A 19,463-nucleotide genomic window follows, 5' to 3' on the forward strand; every position below is an offset into this window, starting at 1 on the left:
ACCGGCGTATTGGGTATACGTGCAGTACCCAAACTCACCACCGACGGCGGAGTTGGCCGGTTCAACATGCAAGTCGCAGCATATTTAGACTTTGGCCTCGGGACAGTAGGCTTCATTGTTCAATGGCCTCGGGGCAGAAAATAAAAATCACCGCCAAGTCGACATCCATTATTGCCGAATTAGGGGCCCATCTGGTCTGGAGATTGACAACTGCCAACTTCATCATCGTGCAGCAGACCCTTGTGCTACCCGACAGCGCCGTCGTTCGAGGGCGTTGCAGGGGAATGCGGCCATGGCGCCATCTGCAGCACAGTCTGTACTCGGTACATGTACTCTATGTATGCTCCATGCTCCGTGTGCCGGCAAGACGCACATGGCCTATGTACATACGTACCTAGGTAGTTGCGCACAGCCCAACATTGAAGACGGCACTGGCAACATTCAACGAAACAGAGTTGCAGATGCGGCAGGTGGAACTTCCCAAGACCAACGACCAACGACCAACGACCGACGACTTGACGGGACAAGGACATCTGGACGGCCCCCTCAGCCTCCAACGGCTTGCTCCAGGCGGTGAGTGGCGCCACTCGGATCCGGGCTCGCGCTGCCCAAGAGTCCACGACGCTGGGGTGGTCAAATAAGCGAAGGGGTTCAGATCGTGGGTGTGGGATCCCCATTCTCCCATTCTCGCCATGAGGAATGTGTGTACGGCCCAGCGTCATGTGGTGCGCGGGCAATACCCGTCTTTGGCAACGTGGTTGGCCAGATATGGTGTATTTCTGGAACAACCGCCAGTGGCGCGGCCGTGGTTGACGCTATTCCATAAACCATGTTGAAGTCCGCACCAAGAGTCAACTCCGTGTATGTACGCACCTGCTCCGTACATATCGAAGGCGAACTGGTGGGAGTGCATGGCCCACTTTGGTCCCCTCTGATCGTGAACATATGACGGAGGTTTGGGCGACATGAGCTGAAAATATTGTGCTCTTTGCCAAGGCCAACCGACGTAGCCAAACGTCCAACGTGGACAGGGACAGGTTGGTGCCGGAGACGCAGATACCACCAGGCTTTGCCAAGAAATGCTGCTCTCGAGTTTGATGCTTTACCCATCTTCCGTGACTACATGTACCAACTGGAAACCTCGACTCCGCCGACGAGACCCTGGGCTGTTCCTTAGTGGGCAGAAGGCGCCTTCGCTGTGTCGCTGTGTAGCCGTGCAGCCGTATAGCCGTGTAGCTGTCTATCAAATGTCAAGCCGCTGGGTTGGATAGGCTTCTTGGCGGCGGGTATGATCATCGCACAAGGAACACTTGAGACCCTCAGATGGAACGCTAGTCAATTGTGGTGGCGGGGTCAAACACTGACAGTCGACTTCATTCGTGACATTTGAAGCTGGTACGAATCATGTCCTCCAGGTAAAGAAAGAAGGTCTGCTGTGCAGCGACCATTACGTGCTCTGTCTTCTGCGGGCCGGCTATCGATGATTGTACGACTGCAATGACGTACGGAGTACCGTCTGCCCAAATTTCACATCGCTTTGTGTCGATTCATCTCCATGGAAGAGATCCAGTCCGCTTGTGCTTTATCAGGGCGTCCTTGTCATTACAGTGGTGCGTCCAATATGAGGGGATCCGTGCTGGTGAACCGAATGGACTCATAGGATGGTGTTGGAATGGCGGCCTGAAATGTTGCCATGGCTCGGCAGCACAACATGATTCATTTTTTTATCGCCAATTTCGCTTCACCAATCCCATATCTCCTGCCTTCACCACAGCTGGTGTGCAGAACTGCAATCACAAGTTGACTGAAATCCCCCGGACAGCCAGTGAAATTAGGCATCGGTTTCAAGAGCAAGCAATGTCGACTTGTCTGAGATGCGCCTGGGTGGTACGGACGGAGTACATGGCCGTCATTTGTGATTGTGAGACGCGCATCAGACAGACAGACTTGGCAAGTCTGCAATACTATCTGCTGGCAACGAGCGTTCATGTTCGACAGGACGAATACCAACTACAAGCATGGCTCGAATACATGACTTGCACAAACAAGATAAGGCACGCTGCCGCTTACAGGCCAGTCCCGTGCATGGCGAGAATGGCGGTGGAGGTTGACAATGGCGGGGTCCGTACGGAGTACATGGATGCCACGTATGAACTCCGTACTATCCTGAGTGGCCAGAATCAAACAAGCAGCAGTGGGAACAGGATTGTCATTCGATCAGAGCCATCTTGAAACGGCCATCCAAACATCTTGGCTGCCGAGGAAGGTGTGCGGCCTTTCGTCTCAACTGACACATGCACTATACTCCGACGCGATCCAGGGCAAGGCTGGCTTCATTGCCGGCCCTGCATGAAAGTGACAGCTACCTCGTGTCATCTGTCCATGGCCTGGGCGCTCTTTGCATCACATGTGGTAATGATGTCGTTATTCGGCATGTCAAACCGGTGCGAGTGAGCACTAATAAGGCTGGTGGTGAACCGGTGAATAAGCGAGCCATGGCATATGTCACAACTCCATGGCCGGGGCTTGGCAACCAAACAGAACCGAATCCAACAATCTGGCTCCATATGGAGTACTGCGATCAACGGGGGCGTGAACATTGAACCGGGGTCCTCCACTAACTGGTCTTTTATACTGGTCCGATGCCAGCTGGCCGGTGGTTAGCTTTTTAATACAGACTATTATTGCCCAGTATGACACACAGCAGGCCAATGCAACGGCTGTGAATGGTCTGAGAATGATGTGGTTGCAAGTGAAAGCGAGCTTGTATCAACCGGGGCACCATCGGCGGCTCAGATGTTAGCAGGGCGAGGACAGCCTGTTGTGGATACTGCGAAGTTTACTAGATGCAAGATGACACAAACAACGGCACCAATGTTCGGTGGTGAGTGGTTGGCAAGTTGAGTATGCCATAGACTGCTGGTTATGGTGGTGAGATGCTCTCAGTGCTCTGTTGTACTCCGTATGGGGCCCTTGGTATGCCGTGTAAGTACGGAGTACCGCAACACCATCAATGTTTCGCTGCAGCTGTGAATCCCCAGGGTTGCCCAGTCGCGTAGTCGGTTCTAAACCGAAACCGTATACCGAACCGGGAATAAACGATAACCAAGGCCTATGCGGCCTGTCCACAATTCAATAACGTGTAGTAACTCATTCGCGTTGAAAGTACCAAGGTTTTGATGTAGGCTCGGTTTCGGACTGTTGTAAACAAAGTATATTGTATTCAATTTGTTAGTGGCATGACTCCATATTCCGCACCCCGTACTTGGTACATATTCCTGATGATGATATGTGTGTGTGTGTGTGTAAGTGTATGGGTATGTTTTTTTTTTTTTGGTCACACGTCATTTGCATTTTCGAATGCGGACATCCCTGATCAAGATGGACCTAACCTGGGGCGCTAAGATGAGCGACGGGTCTGGTAGTACTTAATTAGCAGTATTATCTGTAAGGTTGAACCCTTGGCGGTACGGAGTACAAACAACAATTCCCTAGCCAACCAGTCCCGGGCCCGTTTTGCCATCTCAAAGGCAGGGAGGTGGTAATCTGTGGCATCGTGCTCTGTCAATCAATCTGGCTAGGGGGCGACCGCCCGACCCGAAGAACTGGTATGCACGGATTCAGTACCAACGATGTTAATTTGCTGTATTCTTACAACAGTCCAACCGTTCAATCGCCTTTATCAAGGCCGGGTGGCCATTCTTCTCTGCGACCATGCCGTAGCCAAGAAGCCACAAGAAATGGAAACTTTTTTGGGAGACAATTTTTCGAAACCACCAGACGCAGCATGTTTCGCCGCCAGAAGAACCAAAGTCGATGACTGTCGAGTATGCTATGCCGCGAGCCAAGAGGTATTGTAAACAGCATGCTGAAATGGATCTCACGGTGCCGGTGCCGAGTGGTCCATGGGTATGGGTAGGGTACGGAGTGCATGGCAGCACGTAAACAATGCTATCGTTGCCAAGTTCGCCGCATACCAGTGCACTCTCTGGTATGAAGCTACTCTAGCACAGGTATTGACCTTTTTTTTTCTTCACTAAAACGTGGTTATCTCGATCGATGCGGGGAAAGGAATGAAACACAACCCTTCAGATAGGGAGTTAACACTCTTCCAGACCACTTTGACCTCACTGGGAAGCAAATAGGGCCTTGAAATGCAACGCCACTGCCATCATATCAGAGGCCAAGAGAATATAGATCGTCGAGGGGCCTGGATAAGATCCGCAGTTGCAAAACGGCCAACCAAACTCAGTTTGACTTATCTTCATGACTCAATAAGCATTCGCGGCTACCTTCGCAGATTAGGGGCACATTATGCCAATTCTGGGGGACTCAACCCGTGTGTCGAGCTCGACCAAGCATAATTAATCACTTTTTGACCCTTGTTGTACGCGCCAGGCCTGCATGCTGCACCGCATTGCATTGCATGGATTTCATATTCGACAGTCGACTTGCTCGACATGCCGTCATCTCCACAGAAGCAAACGTCCTTTGCTCACGGAGCCAATGACGTGTCGCTGAGGCTTCGAGGATAACAACCCTGTCGAGTGCAGGGAACCAACAACGTCGTGTGTTTGTTGGAGGCTGGATGGCGATGCACATCCGCAGGGCCACTTCAAGAGTTCATCGCCGAGAACTTGCGGAGGCGTCCACAACGACCAGCATCGACTGAATTGAACATGTTTGCAGCGCAGTTCTGGAATGGGAAATAGCAGAAGACTCGGGACCTTCGGTTCGCATCCGTCATTCATGTGCTTTGTTGGCGGGCCATACCCAGGTGGTCAGTATAGAGTTGCGACTATCTGGTAAATTTCGTCCAGTCGATGCCATTTGCGGCCGAACCGGAGGCGCCATGGCTGTGTTTCTAAGTAAAGCCTCCTCTGATCCCCCTTCTTTGCGACGCCACCTCGGACTGACGAGTTCAGTTGTTTCTGGAGTAATACCCAGTCGAAACAAGTCGTAATGGTGTCCACACCACCTTCCACTCCATTGCATGAGACGCGGGTGGGCGCGAGGCCTGCTGGTAACTCTTATGTATAAGGGCTGTCTTGAAGATGCAAGGAGAAGAATAGTAGTTGATGGGTCTAAAGCCGCGCAAGCAGAGCGCATGCCATAAATGCTGGCGAGCAGTTGGAGAAGAGCTAGGAAGGAGCACTCGAGCAAGACAAATGACAATCTACGGGGTGCACCTCTCAGTTCGTGATGGCAGGCGCAAACGCGAGGAGAGTGCTCTTGCAATACCATTAATGGTGTATTAATTGTGTTCGCCATGCCGACACATTTATCTATCTCTCTACTCCATTCAATGAATGACTGACTCTTACTGCTCTTGCAGGTGTAGGAGCTAATGCAGACTCTGGCCATTGGCCCCATGCACTGGACTGGGTGATGAGCATTCATCTTTTTTTTCACCCTTCCTTTCAACGTCGGCAAGCGAGTGCGCACTAGCACTCGTAGCGCGAGATACAGCATCAATTGATCCTTGGAGGTGTTGGAGATGCCATTGAATGTCAATCCGAATAAGCCGGAGTCGGAGCCCCACGATTCGGATACAACAGCGAAAGGCCACATGAGACATATCGTTGTAGATGGATGGATTGTTTGAGACCAGTGTGTTTTGGTCGTCATGAGAGACAGAAGCGTGGATGACGGGCTGGATGACGGGCTGGATCACGCAGGGAAGAAACATGGGTAAGCTGGGGCCATGAGGGTCCAGGTCGCCACAATTGAAAACAATCTGATGGGCATGGAACATGGATAAGTGGATGCTGGTGTGTGGTGGTGGCCGGCACTGAGGCATCTGGGATGTTCGGGTGGCCTCGTAGTCTACGGAGTCGTTGTGTGATTATCTGTCTGGTGGTATCCGCTAGCTGATTCTTGTGTCGGGTGCCCTTTGTCTTGGCCTTTTTTTTTTTTTTTTGAAGGTCCATTTCCCGTATCTCCGGCGCATCTCTGGTGTATCTCGAGCACACACATTCCCCCCCCCTCATTGCCATGAACCATCCTTGGCCATGGGCCGAATGGTGACCTGCTGCTGAGCCTTGCCAGGATAGAACGAGTAATGCCATAGCGCCCATGTATGTATGTATGGTATCGCCGGGATTAGCTGCGAGGGTCCAGCGTCGCCCCAATCAGCAGGGCGCCACTTGATCGCCTGGTGACCAGGGTTGACGCCAGTCGAGATGCATCACTGGCGGCCATGGAATTGCGTTTGGCACCAGGAAACCCACATCGGCCACTAGCGGCGCCAGCCCCAGTCTCATGGTTCGAACGGTGTTGTGTGATTTGATTGCGTGAGTCGCGGCGCAGGCGGACCATGGTCGGTGCTGATACTGACGGCCGACGGGTTCAAATGTGCGGATGTTGGCGTTTGATGATGGTGATGCTTCCGGGGTCTGCCGTGGCAGTCGGAGCGTCTGGTGCGTGTAACATTGAAGCGACAGATATCTGCCTTGACGGCTCCGTAATGTGACTGGGCTGGACGGGTGTGGCCTGGTCCCATGGCCGCAACATGGTATAATAACATGCTCATGCTGTACATACGGAGTACATGCTAATGTTGCGATATGGGGAGCCTGTCTGTCACATCTCGGCTCAAGTCCATGTCGAGTTGAAGCTGGTGTTGTTAGAGCCGGCATCTGCTGCGAGTTTTCCACTGGCACGCCCCCCTGCCCATCAGTTGATGTTACTCAGCACTCGCCAAGCGCCCTGGCACACTGGCACACTGGCACACGCACAACCGCGCCCACCTGCGCACACCTGCATGTGCGCACATCTACAGCCACTTTTAGCAGGGGGCCCCTCCTTCATCAAGACGTTGGACCCCTTCTTCTCTTCTTGTCGTCCTGCGCTTGTTTCGACTCTCCTCCTTCTCTGTGCAACCTTGGGTGGGAAAACGGGCTTGCATCGACGTTGCTGCTCCCCCTGTGCGTATTTTCGAGGCTGGCGATAGCCTCGAGTCCTTTCTCTTCTTCTTTTGAGAACCGGCGTTCTCCTTTTGTTTTTTTTTAACGAGGTCATTGTCAGACCTACCCGGCGGCTTGATTATTGCAAGGTGAGTCAACTTGCCAAGTCTTTGTTGTTGTTGTTGTTGCCGCCTCGTCCTTGTCCAGCCTTAGCCTTGCGCTGTCCGCCTGCCGGTCTGTCATGAATTCCACGCTTTTCGACCAGATTACATTTTTTCTTCCTGCTTGCATGTGCATCCGAATCCCTAGTTCTTCACTACCTCTCGACTTTGGCTTGTCCTTTTAGTTTTGTCGTCGTGGCGGGCGACCCTGAGTTATCGCTGCCTCACTTTTGTGTCAACCTTTTTTTCCCCCTCCCGAACTCGTGCAACGCCCACTCTGTGCGTCTCTCTATTTGTTCGAGACAATCCTGTCCCAATCATAATTATTACACTGGTCAAGTGCTTTGGGAATTTCTCGTGTCTTGTGAATGTATCAGCAATATTACCGCCGTCATTGTTCAGCTGTCTGAGATAGGGGAAATTGCTGTACATACCCTGGTCTTTTCCAGCCTTCTGAGACCTTGACAAGGTCTTTTGCTTTTTTCCCTCCACATCCACGCAGAGAACGTGCTCTAGTGTATCTCAAGAGTATTCCTGAATCATCCTTCTGTTTTTTGCATTGTGACGGCTGGTTGTTTGTTCCTCATCGCTAACCTGTCTTTGGCATCCAGGTTGGCTCCGACCAGAAATCCTATTGAGATACCTTCGAACGGCTCGTGGAGTTGCTGAAGAAATAACCTCGGTGACGATTTTTTTTTGCTTGCACTCCTTCTGTAAAGACCCTCTGCCGCTCTTTTCTCTCGTCAATACAGAGGTTTTGCTGCACAATCGTCCGATGCATAGATAGACCATAGACATGGATTCTGAAGACGGAGACTATTTCATAAAGGCAAGTCTACTACTATCTGAGCCTGCGTGGCTGACGGCTCGGTCGTTGCGGATTCCAAAACCTAAACACTAACCGTTATACCAGCAACTGGCTGCCTTTGTGCGCAACCACGAAAAGGCCCTTGCCAATGCCTTGCAGTTCCAGCGTCGCGAGGTTCGCCATCGATCGTCCCAGAGCACCAGCGCGGCAACGATCCCTCCATCCCCGACCTTGCCAGACCGACCCTCTACATCCTCCTCCACAACAAGCTCTTTAGCAGCGGCGTTTTCATTGGGAGCTCTGAACTTTACCTCACATAATGTCAAGTCTGCGAAGCTGGCGCTCACCCCCCACCACCTATTCTTCCTTCTATCCCGCTTCGAGGAACTTGGGATCAATGTTGGACCTATGAAAGTACGGTTGGAAAACCTACACGATAGTTCATCTTCCACCAACTATGTTTCATTTCTCGGCAACTCGCAGAGAGCCCGTAGCCGCAGTTCCGATGTAGGCTCAATACACTCTGTCTCTAGCATGCGAAGCGTCATGTCTGGCATGTCTGCGCTGTGGAATAGCCTGGGTATTGGAGCCAGTATATCTGCTGCCAGAACCGAACGCCAAAAAGCCGCCCTTCAGGCTGATCTCAAGTACCTGTACTCTGCCTTCACCAAGATTCCCTGCTTGCGACTAGCTCCGGACTGGCGAGCGCGTTTGATCAGCGGATACGAGGAATTCCCTTTCGACTCCGCCGTGCCGATTTACGTCTTCAAGAACTTGCAAGCTCTTGAAATTAACAGCATTGACTTTCGTCAATTCTTTGGTTGGGACCGTCTTGCAGACCAACTGCGGTCTCTCAGCCTGAGGCACGCCGGCATTGAGGACCCAGCAGACATTTTGATAGACATAGTATTGGATGATATGGATAAGAGGCGTCGTCGTACTTCCAAGTCTCAATCATCGCCAACCACGACGTGGGCTGCCGGCACTAATAGCCCTCGACGAAGCCCCACCATGCCTCCCGAGCTTATCAGAGCTGCATCTGCTCCAGGATCACCTGAACACAGAACTCTTCTCGCTGAGCTTCGCCGCGGATCAATGACACCGAGCGAGCCAGTTTTGGAGGACAGTGAGAGCTCGGATACCGCTAGGCCCTCGATCTCCCGTGATGATACTGATGACGTCCCTCGGTGCCCTTGTAAAGCTTCTCGACCTCGAAGCATTTCTCCCTCTCGCCCTACAAGTTCAAGAAACCATTCTACTCAAGCACGATCATCCCAGCAACGTATCAAACGCTCCGGATCAGGCAGTTCTCATTCGAGCCTCTCCGAATCTTGGCATTATCATGCAAGGGGCAGTTCGAGCAACCTCTTGGCTATGGGAATCTTACCGGCGTCTAAATGGCGCTTTCTTCGACACCTTAGCCTTGCTGACAATGCCATGACATCGATTCCCCCTTCTAGCTTGGCTCCTCTCTCAAATACGCTTTACTCTCTCGACTTGTCGTCTAATCTTTTCAGCCAAATCCCTGACAGCTTGGCCTCTCTCACCGCTTTACGTGCGCTGAACCTTTCCCACTGCATGATCGACTCACTCCAATCCCTTACTCGCAATCCACTCCCTGCCATCACGGCCCTCAATCTTAGGGCGAATCGACTGCAGTCTTTAGCAGGAGTTGAGAAGCTGTACCCACTGGAACGGCTTGACCTCCGAGACAATCGTCTTTCTGATCCACTGGAGCTCGCAAGACTGACCGGCATCCCTGACATTCGAGAAATTTGGCTTGACGGTAACCCCTTCACCAGAACTCACAAGGATTATCGAGTAACTATATTCAACATCTTCCGATCTGCTCCAGGCTGTACAGAGGATATTATCATTGACGGTTACGGACCGAGCTACTCCGAAAAGCGTCTATTGATAGAGCGTGCTCCTATTCCTGAGTCGGTACCGGTAGTCAAGCCTGCAGTCTCAGATTCACCTGCCGTTGTCGATGTTAGCAAACCTACCATTGTCTACAACTTGCCCAAGGAGGCTTCTGTTCTGCGCAAAGAGCGCCCGGTGGCCAAAGCAGTCACTAGTGAAGTGAACACCAACTCTTACCGGCGCCGGAAAGTATCAAAGAGACGCATAGTTGATCTTGCAACTGGTGACGGCGGGTCAATGCCTACGCCGACGGAATCATTGACGGAGGATTCCGTGGCAGTAACCGAGTTTGAGGGCGGGAACTACCGCATTACCAGGCAGCCTGAGAAAGCCTTGCTCCCGCCCGTCATATTGACGGACAGCAAGAAGACGCTACTTGCTTCTACTTCTTCAGTGGCTCGGGCTCCTGGTGCTTCGGCCAGCACCAACAAACCGTTGCCCCCCACACCATCTTCGTACGACTCGAATAGTACTACAGATGAGCCAAGAGCATCTGAAGACTGGGATGCAGGTGGTGAGATGTATCGCCGGAGGATTGAAGCCCTTCGCGATAGAGTCGGTAGCGGCTATCTCAGTGTTTTGAGCGAAGAGAGCTGGGATGGTACCAGCAATCCATTCCTGTCGTCTGGCGTTCCATCTGTTGCAACTTTACGGACGGGGCATGCATCCCACCATGTGTCTCCAGCTCAACCAATCCACAGCGGCCGCACAATGGGCTGAACTGTATAGTATTCATCTCAAAGACTATGCCACTCCGATATGGCTGCTATTTTGATACCCCCTCGATTGATACCCCCAAACATATACCCTCTTAACAACTTTTGTATAGTGGCTGGAGTTGGGTCAACTCTGGTTTTATTGATTAGTGAGCAAGGTGTCAATGCGCCAGCTGCTCTACACACTGTTATATATCCCATTGGGGTTGCCCCTTTCGCGTTGTTTGGTCCTCAAGATTGATATTATGATTTACGGAATGGTTTACGGAGCATAGCGATTGTGGCGTTTGGATTTGTTTTTAAAGATGGCTTTCTCTCAGCCAGTCTTATTTGCTCCCGTTAGTCAAAGGCTGTATGAAATTGCATCGCCTTGTGAAAGCTGCATGAATTGATGCCTATCTTTGTATGCAAGGACAAAAATGGACTGCAGGGGGGGTTGGCTGCATCGTTTAGTGTTTTGATTCTCTGCATGGTCCCGTATGACGTGGTTTTGGAGTGGAACGCCTGCATTTTGGTTTTGGACACGGCACCATGTGGACAAATGGTTGCTGTTGTTAATGTCCTTGTTTTTTTTTCTTCCCTCGGTTCGAGTGCAGGACGTCTGAGGCTAGATGAAACCGCCTCGAGGTGTTGCTATCCAACTAGTATTTTGATTTCCAGATACGCGACAGACTATTGTGGTCGACTAATAAAGCGAATCATGGGCTGGCATCCATGTTGTCTCTCACTCCTTTGTACACGTAGTTATTGGTACCGTGTGTGAAGTATGCTCGCATCGTCGTCCCGCACGCCCCCTTTCATGAGCTGAAAGCTAGAGTCAAGTTTTAAGAGACCAGGACCTGGGCCAGCCATTCGGGATCCAGCGATCTATTCCTGCAGGGCTTCAAGCCACAAGAAGACATGGACCTATTTACTAGCGGTGCGGAAGAGACCGAGAATGGGGCACGAACCAACATGACCGCCTCTGCGACCGCCTTTTTACATAATTAAATGCCCACACCAGGTCAAGCCCAAACTGAGATTAATCGCGACTATGCCACGGCGACGGTACGCTGCAGCATGGACCGAGTTCCTTAGGATCGCATCTACAAGAAGGGGGCTGAAGACGGGACCGGTGAATTAGACTTGGTATTGATAGGACCGCGGAGAATGACGCAACTTGATTTGTGAAACCCTGCCACCGGTGTTTGAGAGACTGTGTAAGGTGTCAATGTGCACCATGCTTATTTGAAATGTGTTGAATGTGAACTAGTATTCCCGAGTCTATGTGAGCAACAGTGAACGGGTGGCACATGTGCGTTGAAGGTCGGGCAAGGTGAGGCGCTTATTGGCGTCAAAAGTGAACCACATAAATCTTCAGCCCAGGAACAATATCCTTCGCAAACCACGCCGAACCATGTCTCTTAAAAATAGCACTTCAATGCCATGCCGAATTCCCAAGAGCCACAATTTCTCGCCTCTTCCCCAGATGCAGGATGCAGCTGTGCTGGCGGGTCTTGACCAAAAACAGCCAAGCGCAGCTCGGCGCTGCTGACTAACACGTGTAAAGGTGGAGTTGAGGAAGGCACTACTAGCCGGAAGAAGCCATGGGGCCATCAGAAAGGTGCTGGAGGGCTGAGGGCCTGGAGCAAGCAGGTCGGGGGGCAAACTGGCCCGTGCGTTTGCGACTTCACGCGTTGTCTGTTTTTCGCTCCTCCGGAGATTGAGAACCCCGACGTCACGACGGACTGCTGATGCCTCTGTGATTTCCATCCTCTGCGCCGCGACGAGGTCTCTCTTTCGGCTACTTGCCCCGACGTATGCGACCTTTTGCCCTGCCGCGTCTGCACGGGGGCTTTGAAATGAACGCCTACCCCGCCCCTGCCCCTTGACCAGGTCGCGCGCAACACAACCCCCTGGATTTGCTTTGTAGCACGGAAACCTACGGACAAAGGCCAGAATTGACTCACGGTTATCGAGAGAATACATTGACTCGTGCTCAGGAGCCTTGGAGCGCGTCCCCATACATGGCTCCGGCTTCGCCATCTCCGAGAAGGACACCTTCGGGACGTCCCCGAGGCCGTCCGCTCGGATCGACGAACGCAGCGCGCGCAGCGAGACAATCCTTGACTGTTACGTCTGCGACAGAACCGCCGCCTAAGAGACGTCGTTATGTGCCTGGAGGGCCTGGTGGAGGTGGTAGATTTGTAGAAACGGATGACTTGGAGATACAAGTGACGACTTCTGCGCCTAGGTCGAGGACAACCGCAGCGCGAAGCGCCATCAATGGCAAGTCACCTTCTGTGATGCCCCGACGAGAGAGGAGTACCAGGTCTCGCGCCTCTGCAAGCGAAGAGCTCGAGGAAATGCGATGGGGTTCGGCCGCTGCCGTGGCCGCATCGGTCAAGCAGGCCGAGGACTATAAGCCGCGAGAGGAACGAAGCTGGGAGGAGTTTCATCCGAATCTGGATATCGAAAAGACCTTCATGGTCCTCTCAGCAGACGAGGTCGATGGTGTTGCGCGAGATACCCCCAGTACACCCGCTTTGCAAACGCCAGGAACGCCGCTGGCAAATGGGTCCATGACTCCCTCAAGACAAATCAACGCAGCGTCCACAGGTACTACGCCGAATCCCCAAGGAAAGCCGGACGCGAATGCATCAGACACTCAAGCTGGGACTCCGTCAAGACGGTCACGTCGGCCGACGCGCGAAGTCGTCAGCTTTTACAATGCTCGAACTTCGGATCTTGCACCGACACCTCGCACGCCCAAAATATTACCTATTCATAACCAAACACCAAAGGAAAGGCTAGATCTCAAACTGCCGTCATATCGCCGGACAAATCGCATCGAGCTATTTGAGAGCAAGACTTTTGGTCAGGCAAGATACGTAGACAAGGCAATGAGTAATGTCGGCTATCAGGAGAGTGACCAATTCATTCGTCCCGACTCAACATTAATCAAGGCTATTGACACAAATGCGGAGGAGGACCTCGATCTCACACCCGTGAATAGCAACGAGGATCACCCTCATCATACGAAATTGGGTAAAGTGGAATACGACATGGATGAACAAGATGATATGTGGTTGGAACACTTGAATACCTTGCGAAAGCAGAATGAGCTGGAAACCATCACGAGAGAAGTCTTTGAAATAACAATAACGAAAATTGAGAAGGAGTGGCACGCCTTGGAGAAAAGAATACCGAAGCCAAATCCCAAGCCACCGCAGACGCATCGCCCTAGGTCGAGCTCTGCTGCTGCGGTGAATGGCGAGACTCAATCTGGGGAGGAACCGGATAGTAAGTGTGCTATATGTGATGACGGAGATTGTGAAAACACAAATGCCATTGTCTTTTGCGATGGTTGCAATCTTGCCGTTCATCAAGAATGCTACGGCGTACCCTTTATTCCCGAAGGCCAGTGGCTCTGCCGCAAATGTCAGCTCTGCGGTCGGGGCATTCCCGTAAGTTTCAACAGCCGTACATGTGTTTGATCAGTTTCGGCTAACGACCCTAGACGTGTATCTTTTGCCCCAACACTGATGGTGCTTTCAAGCAGACCAACTCTTCAAAATGGGCGCATTTGCTCTGTGCCATGTGGGTTCCCGAGGTTTCGCTCGGGAATCACACATTCATGGAGCCGGTAATGGACGTCGAAAAGGTCCCCAAAACTAGATGGAAGCTATCTTGCTACATTTGTCGACAGAAGATGGGTGCGTGCATTCAATGCTCCAATAAGAATTGCTATCAAGCATTCCATGTAACATGCGCGAGACGAGCACGCCTGTATCTCAAAATGAAAACTAGCCACGGCGCTCTTGCAGTCTTGGATGGAAGCATGGTCCTCAAGGCTTTCTGCGATAAACACTGTCCGCTGGAATACAGCCAAGAAAGCAGCGTCCACCAAGCAACGCGTTCGGCAAAGAAGTTCTACAAGAGAAACATGAGGGGCCGTATTTGGGCTGATAACTTGGCTATTGCCAATGTTATCGCAGCCCAGCAACGCAACCTACTAGCGGAAACACCTGAGAGCGCGCAGGGTGACAAGGAAAAGGCTGCTTCAGAAAAGAAAAAGAATGAGCAACCGCCCAAGAATATGTGGAAGCTACCTTCTGGTGCCCCCATTATCCCGCAAGCTGTGTTTGACATTGTCGAGGCTTCCATTCAACGATTTCCTTTTCGTAAGCGCAAGGACTTCTTGAGTGAGGCTTGCCGTTACTGGACACTGAAGCGAGAAGCTCGTCGGGGTGCGGGATTACTCAAGCGCCTTCAGCTACAGATGGAGACCTTTTCGTCCATGGAGCTGACTAGGCGAGACTTCTCCACGATGGGTCCAAATGGTAAAGCACGACTTGCGCGGCGAATCGAGTTTGCAGGAAGCATCCTTAAAGATCTTGAACAACTGAAGGACCTTTCGGAGAAGATTGTGCAACGAGAGCAGATGAAGGTGGATGCAGCCGAGATGGAGGATGAGTTTGTGAATGAGTGCTACTTTCCTGTGGCTAAACATTTACCTCTGGCGATTGAAAAGGCCATATCGTAAGTTTGTCACCTCGGCGCTAGAAGCTGCTGTTACTAACTTTTGATATGAAGGTTGGATAAAGACCTGTTCACAAGTGGGCTGGAGAACCTGCGGTCTCGTGTTGACCAGAGATTCTATGTAACAGCTCTTACATTTGCGCAAGATCTTGGCGACGTTATCGGCACGGGTATTCTCAATGCTCCCTCGTCATCATCAAGCAATAGTAGCGAGTCGCGGTTCGACGCCACGGATGCCTCTCCAGCAAAGTCGAACTTCTCGGATATACGGGAGCGGCGGAAACTGGGCAAGCGCATCCTCAAAGCTGTTCAGCCTCTACTAGAAACTGCTCTTCGAGTAGAATCTGAAATCTCGAACAAGTCATACGACACAATGCAGAAAGAGCTGGAGAACTTAATAGACGCCAGCGTCGACACCTCGCGGGTCGCCATCACATCTGCCACGACGAAGCAAGAAGAAGACACCATCATGGTGGACGCTCCGGACTCGTCAGAGATCACAGTCAAGAGCGGCTTCAATGACGAAGATGTTGATGCCGAGGGCGACCCAATGGATACAGCGGAAGATGCTGAAGGCCAGAATGGTGGAAACATAGAAGTCAACACCTCTGGCCTGGGCATCACTGTCAAGTCTGAAGAACCCCCTGTTTCCTCGCGCAAGAGCAGACGCACCAAAAGCAACAACAGCCTCCAACCGTCAGAAACGCCACCGGAATCAGAGGCCTACGTCAACCTGGCCGCGCCAACTGCGTCGACAACAGGCGTCCCAGGACCACCAACACCCCCCCACTCAAACGGCAGTTTTGGCAAAGAGCCATCAGATCCGTTGACGGAGGGCGGCGTCCTGTGGTACTTCAAGGCGATGCAGCCCCGGGGGACATCCATCCTCGGCGAGCACTGGGCTGCGGGGAGAGATGCGGTGCGTATGCTGAGCGAGGAACTGACTGATCTTGACGACGAGGAGCTTAAGGGGCTCCGCGCGGAAGTTGATGAGTCGGTTGCGGCGGGGTTGGTCAATGACGATGCGGGAGATGGCGGCAAGGTCAAGGGGAGAAGTAGGAAGAAGAGAGCTTCTGGGCGGCGAAGGTAGGTGTATTATTACCTGGTTTTGGTTGTATGCTAACGAGGTGGATTGGGCTGGGACTTGTGGCTTTTTTGGTTCTGGCGTTTGGGAGGGGCATCACAACTTTGTTTTGTTGTGGGCGTCTCGGGGCTCGATCCCGCATGTAAAGACGTCATGTATAGATAGGAAGCTAGGCATGCGAATGAATGGTGTGTGTTTGAATGAATAGTGCGAGGGCATTTGTATCTGTCATGCATTCATTTGCGGTTCAAGGTCCATCTCTCGCGGCTTATCTTGCTCGTCTGGTAAACTCGCTGGTAAACGGCATGGACTCCTTGGCGGGACTCTTTGCTTTTAACATCTCTTGTTTCTTGTCTATGTTGGCAGTATTGAATGCGACATTGGCTCGTAGGGTAGGTGGTTGATTGAATCAGAGGTGCTATATACCGTCGTCAAGAGACTGCTTGTACTTGTAAGCACCTGGCTTGTGATAATAGGGAGGTCTTGTTCTTGGTAATAGTAATTGTATTGCTTTACTCTGTCCCGGGACTAGACTCCTACGATGGCGTATTCTTCCATGCAGAATTCGCTCAATAACACTCTGCTGGATACGAAGGACTGTTGTTGATAAAGACTAGTTTGTTGGTAAGAATACGCAGTCTGCGGTCTCTTCAGCTACACGGCCCCAAGTTTACATCCTGTGCCTGTTTTCTCCTCCTCTTTTCTCTTTGTTTAGCGCAGCCGAATATCAACAGCTCGTGACTTCCTCTCGCGAGTAGCTCCAACTTTGTCCAGGCCGAGCAGGTTTTGCGGGCATTCACATCATCATCATGCATGTATACGTCGGGCCACGTTCCGAATGCGGAGGGGACATGGAGGAGTATTTGCGGGCTAGGCATTCACTGTCGTGATAGATTGCAGCTTCTGCAATCATGCCGCCTATTGTTTCCGTGCATACGTTGTCTTGCAATGTCTAGAGCATGCATGACTACATGACGTGCTAGCAATTGAGAGGGTTTTTTTTGTCACAGGCTGTACGTTGTAAAGCGCTACTTTGTGAGATTTGTTTGCTTCGTTTGGGAGAGCGTTCTAATCAGATATTTGATGTCTCCCTCCTTGAGGTACCCAAGAGTACCAAGGGGTTTTGGTAACTGCCATCTGCCTCATCAGCTATTACAAGACAGCATATCAGAATTTTCCGCTAGCACATGACAATCTTCAGCTGTCCTCAAAAACAGGGGCCGCGGGCAAAGGTAGGTAGGTCGGTGGGAGTAGGATCCTGTACAATGAGACGCATTTGTTCATCCTGAGAATACCTGCACAAGAAATGGGTTGAAATGGTACGCGGCTAGTGTAGCCAATTATTCATTGCACTGATTACTGTTATATCTGTCTGTCTGTTGTCAGCTCCTGCAACAGCGAATAGAAATAACCATGTACTAGAGTGTTCAGAGGAATAGGTAGGTGGTTTTCCGACTACTGCACAACCACACATCATATGCATGCTGTGAACATTTCATCCGGTTGGGCTATTCACGTTTTGACTAGACCGTAAACCGCAAATGTGTTGGGAAAAGAGAAACGTTGTATGTGTGGAATCCAGCGCAAAACCGGGTTGTGCCTGGTTGTTGGTGCGGGTATGGTCGGTCGTCTGCGGCCACGGCTGTCACAATGAATGTCAGGGACGAAAGTGAGGGAGAGCATGGCAGGCATTGGTTTTGTGTCTAGAAGCCGGCGGATGCAGTGGCTCAAATGATGGTACTTTTGTTCCTCTGCATTTGCTGTGTTGGTTCTCTCAAGTGCCTGGTATGTAACTTACCAATCATGGTGACGAGAGACGCTGCTCTTTCGAGCTGTCTATGTTGGATGTGCATACAAACGTCTGCAACATGACGCGTTTTACATTCTGACTTCGGTTGTGCTAAATGCAGCACAGCGGTTTATCAACGTCGTTGAAGGTGCTGAGAGGGCGAAAGTCGTCCGTTCCGTCGAAGCCACAAAGCCACCCATTGCCTCATACCCAAACGCCTTCGTGTATACTCCTTATGCAGTCCCGGGCCATCCACTACGTGAGGAGTAGTATGGCATAACAGAGTTTTCGAAGCGCCATAATTAGTTAGAGTGATGATAGGCACAGGAGCACAGACGGGCCGGCGTCAGCGAAAAGTGGGAAGTAGGCGTCCTCTTGAATAAGGTTGGCGTCGTACTCCGTGCCGAGTTTCCTTTTACTCTGGTTGTGAGCAACTGGCAGGCTGTGTCGTCAACATTTGGAATGGGAGAAAGAAGTAGGCCACAAGCTGGGGTTTCATAGAACTCCTTGGGCACTGGATGTGGAGTCATGGCTCCAAGGCAACAGAGCTTCTCCTCCGGATCGTCCGAACCTCTTGTTGCGGCCTGGAGCTCCAAGCCGCGCAGCACTGAAGGAGTGGTGTGATGTCTCCTGGCCAGCCTTCCGCGGCTTGAGCCGGAGTATCGACTACGCACGTGAGAAGATTGCGCGTCGGCCGCTGTCCCTGAGTGCCGAGAGCGGGCACAGTGTAACATGGGACATATGGACGCATCTTGGTTCGCGATTCGCGGTTCGTTTGGCGGATCTAGATGGGATCGATGAGCAGACAGTCGAGTGGCTAACAACAACAGACTTTACAGCATCTTCGATGGTGAGGAGGACATGGGAGCCGAAATGGACACTGGGCCTGCAGTTCTGGGCACTAGGACCTGTGGCGCGGAAGGAGCGACCTGGCCTGGGATGGCAAAGAGGGGACCGAGGGGCAAAAAAGTCAGAAAAGCTGTTCCACCACGCATCGACTGATACCAGGTCATCGCATCCGGCCATCAGCCTCACCTTGGTCTTTGCTTCATTGCCTCGGGCGTGATGAGTGTTGTAGACGGCAGAGGGGCCGAGAGTGCTTTTGCAACGATGGCCGGGAGCATAACTTGGTTGGCCCTGGCACTCGGCACTCGACGGGCATTCCGCTCGGAAACCTTGGAGGTGCCAAGGAAAGCAGCAAAGGCAAACACTCGACGACCTCGTACTGCATACATACTCCATACTTTAAGTGTCTGGAGCTCTGTTCTCCGTGCCACCACCAATTAAGTGCCCGTGTGGGGATGCGATGGAAATCGGAAGCGCCAACCCCCCAACAGATCAAAGACATGTATGAGATATCTGGAGTCTGACAGCTCACAGCATTCTCAAGCGCCCGTGAGCTCTAGAACGGCATCACGCTTGGGCAGTTGCAAAAACAGCCGGCGCGTTCAATGTTAGGTATTTGAGCGTACCCAGGTACTTGGTACGCGGTACCTGGCCAGGTCGACGTTACAGGTACAGGCTGCGCCACCGCACCGCTCCATGGCCGATTGACA

At 51.9% G+C, this 19,463-nt stretch overlaps 2 protein-coding genes across 2 annotated transcripts; both read left to right on the plus strand.

The window, feature by feature from the left end:
- Positions 1-8,282: 8,282 nt before the first annotated feature.
- On the plus strand, positions 8,283-10,517 carry MAA_05995 (leucine Rich Repeat domain-containing protein; the record flags this gene model as incomplete). The annotated part of the gene is made up of 1 exon (XM_007823993.2): positions 8,283-10,517. One exon carries the CDS (start codon positions 8,283-8,285, stop codon positions 10,515-10,517), a length of 2,235 nt encoding a protein of 744 aa, XP_007822184.2.
- A 2,002-nt stretch (positions 10,518-12,519) lies between these two features.
- Positions 12,520-16,124, plus strand: MAA_05994 (PHD finger domain-containing protein; the record flags this gene model as incomplete). The annotated part of the gene is made up of 3 exons (XM_007823992.1): positions 12,520-13,959; positions 14,013-15,034; positions 15,089-16,124. The coding sequence occupies 3 exons, from the start codon at positions 12,520-12,522 to the stop codon at positions 16,122-16,124; spliced, it is 3,498 nt and encodes a 1,165-aa protein (XP_007822183.1).
- Between the last annotated feature and the right edge of the window lie 3,339 nt (positions 16,125-19,463).

This window comes from Metarhizium robertsii (genome assembly GCF_000187425.2).
Source record: "Metarhizium robertsii ARSEF 23 chromosome Unknown MAA_Scf_2, whole genome shotgun sequence".
NCBI classification, from domain to species: Eukaryota; Fungi; Ascomycota; class Sordariomycetes; order Hypocreales; family Clavicipitaceae; genus Metarhizium; species Metarhizium robertsii.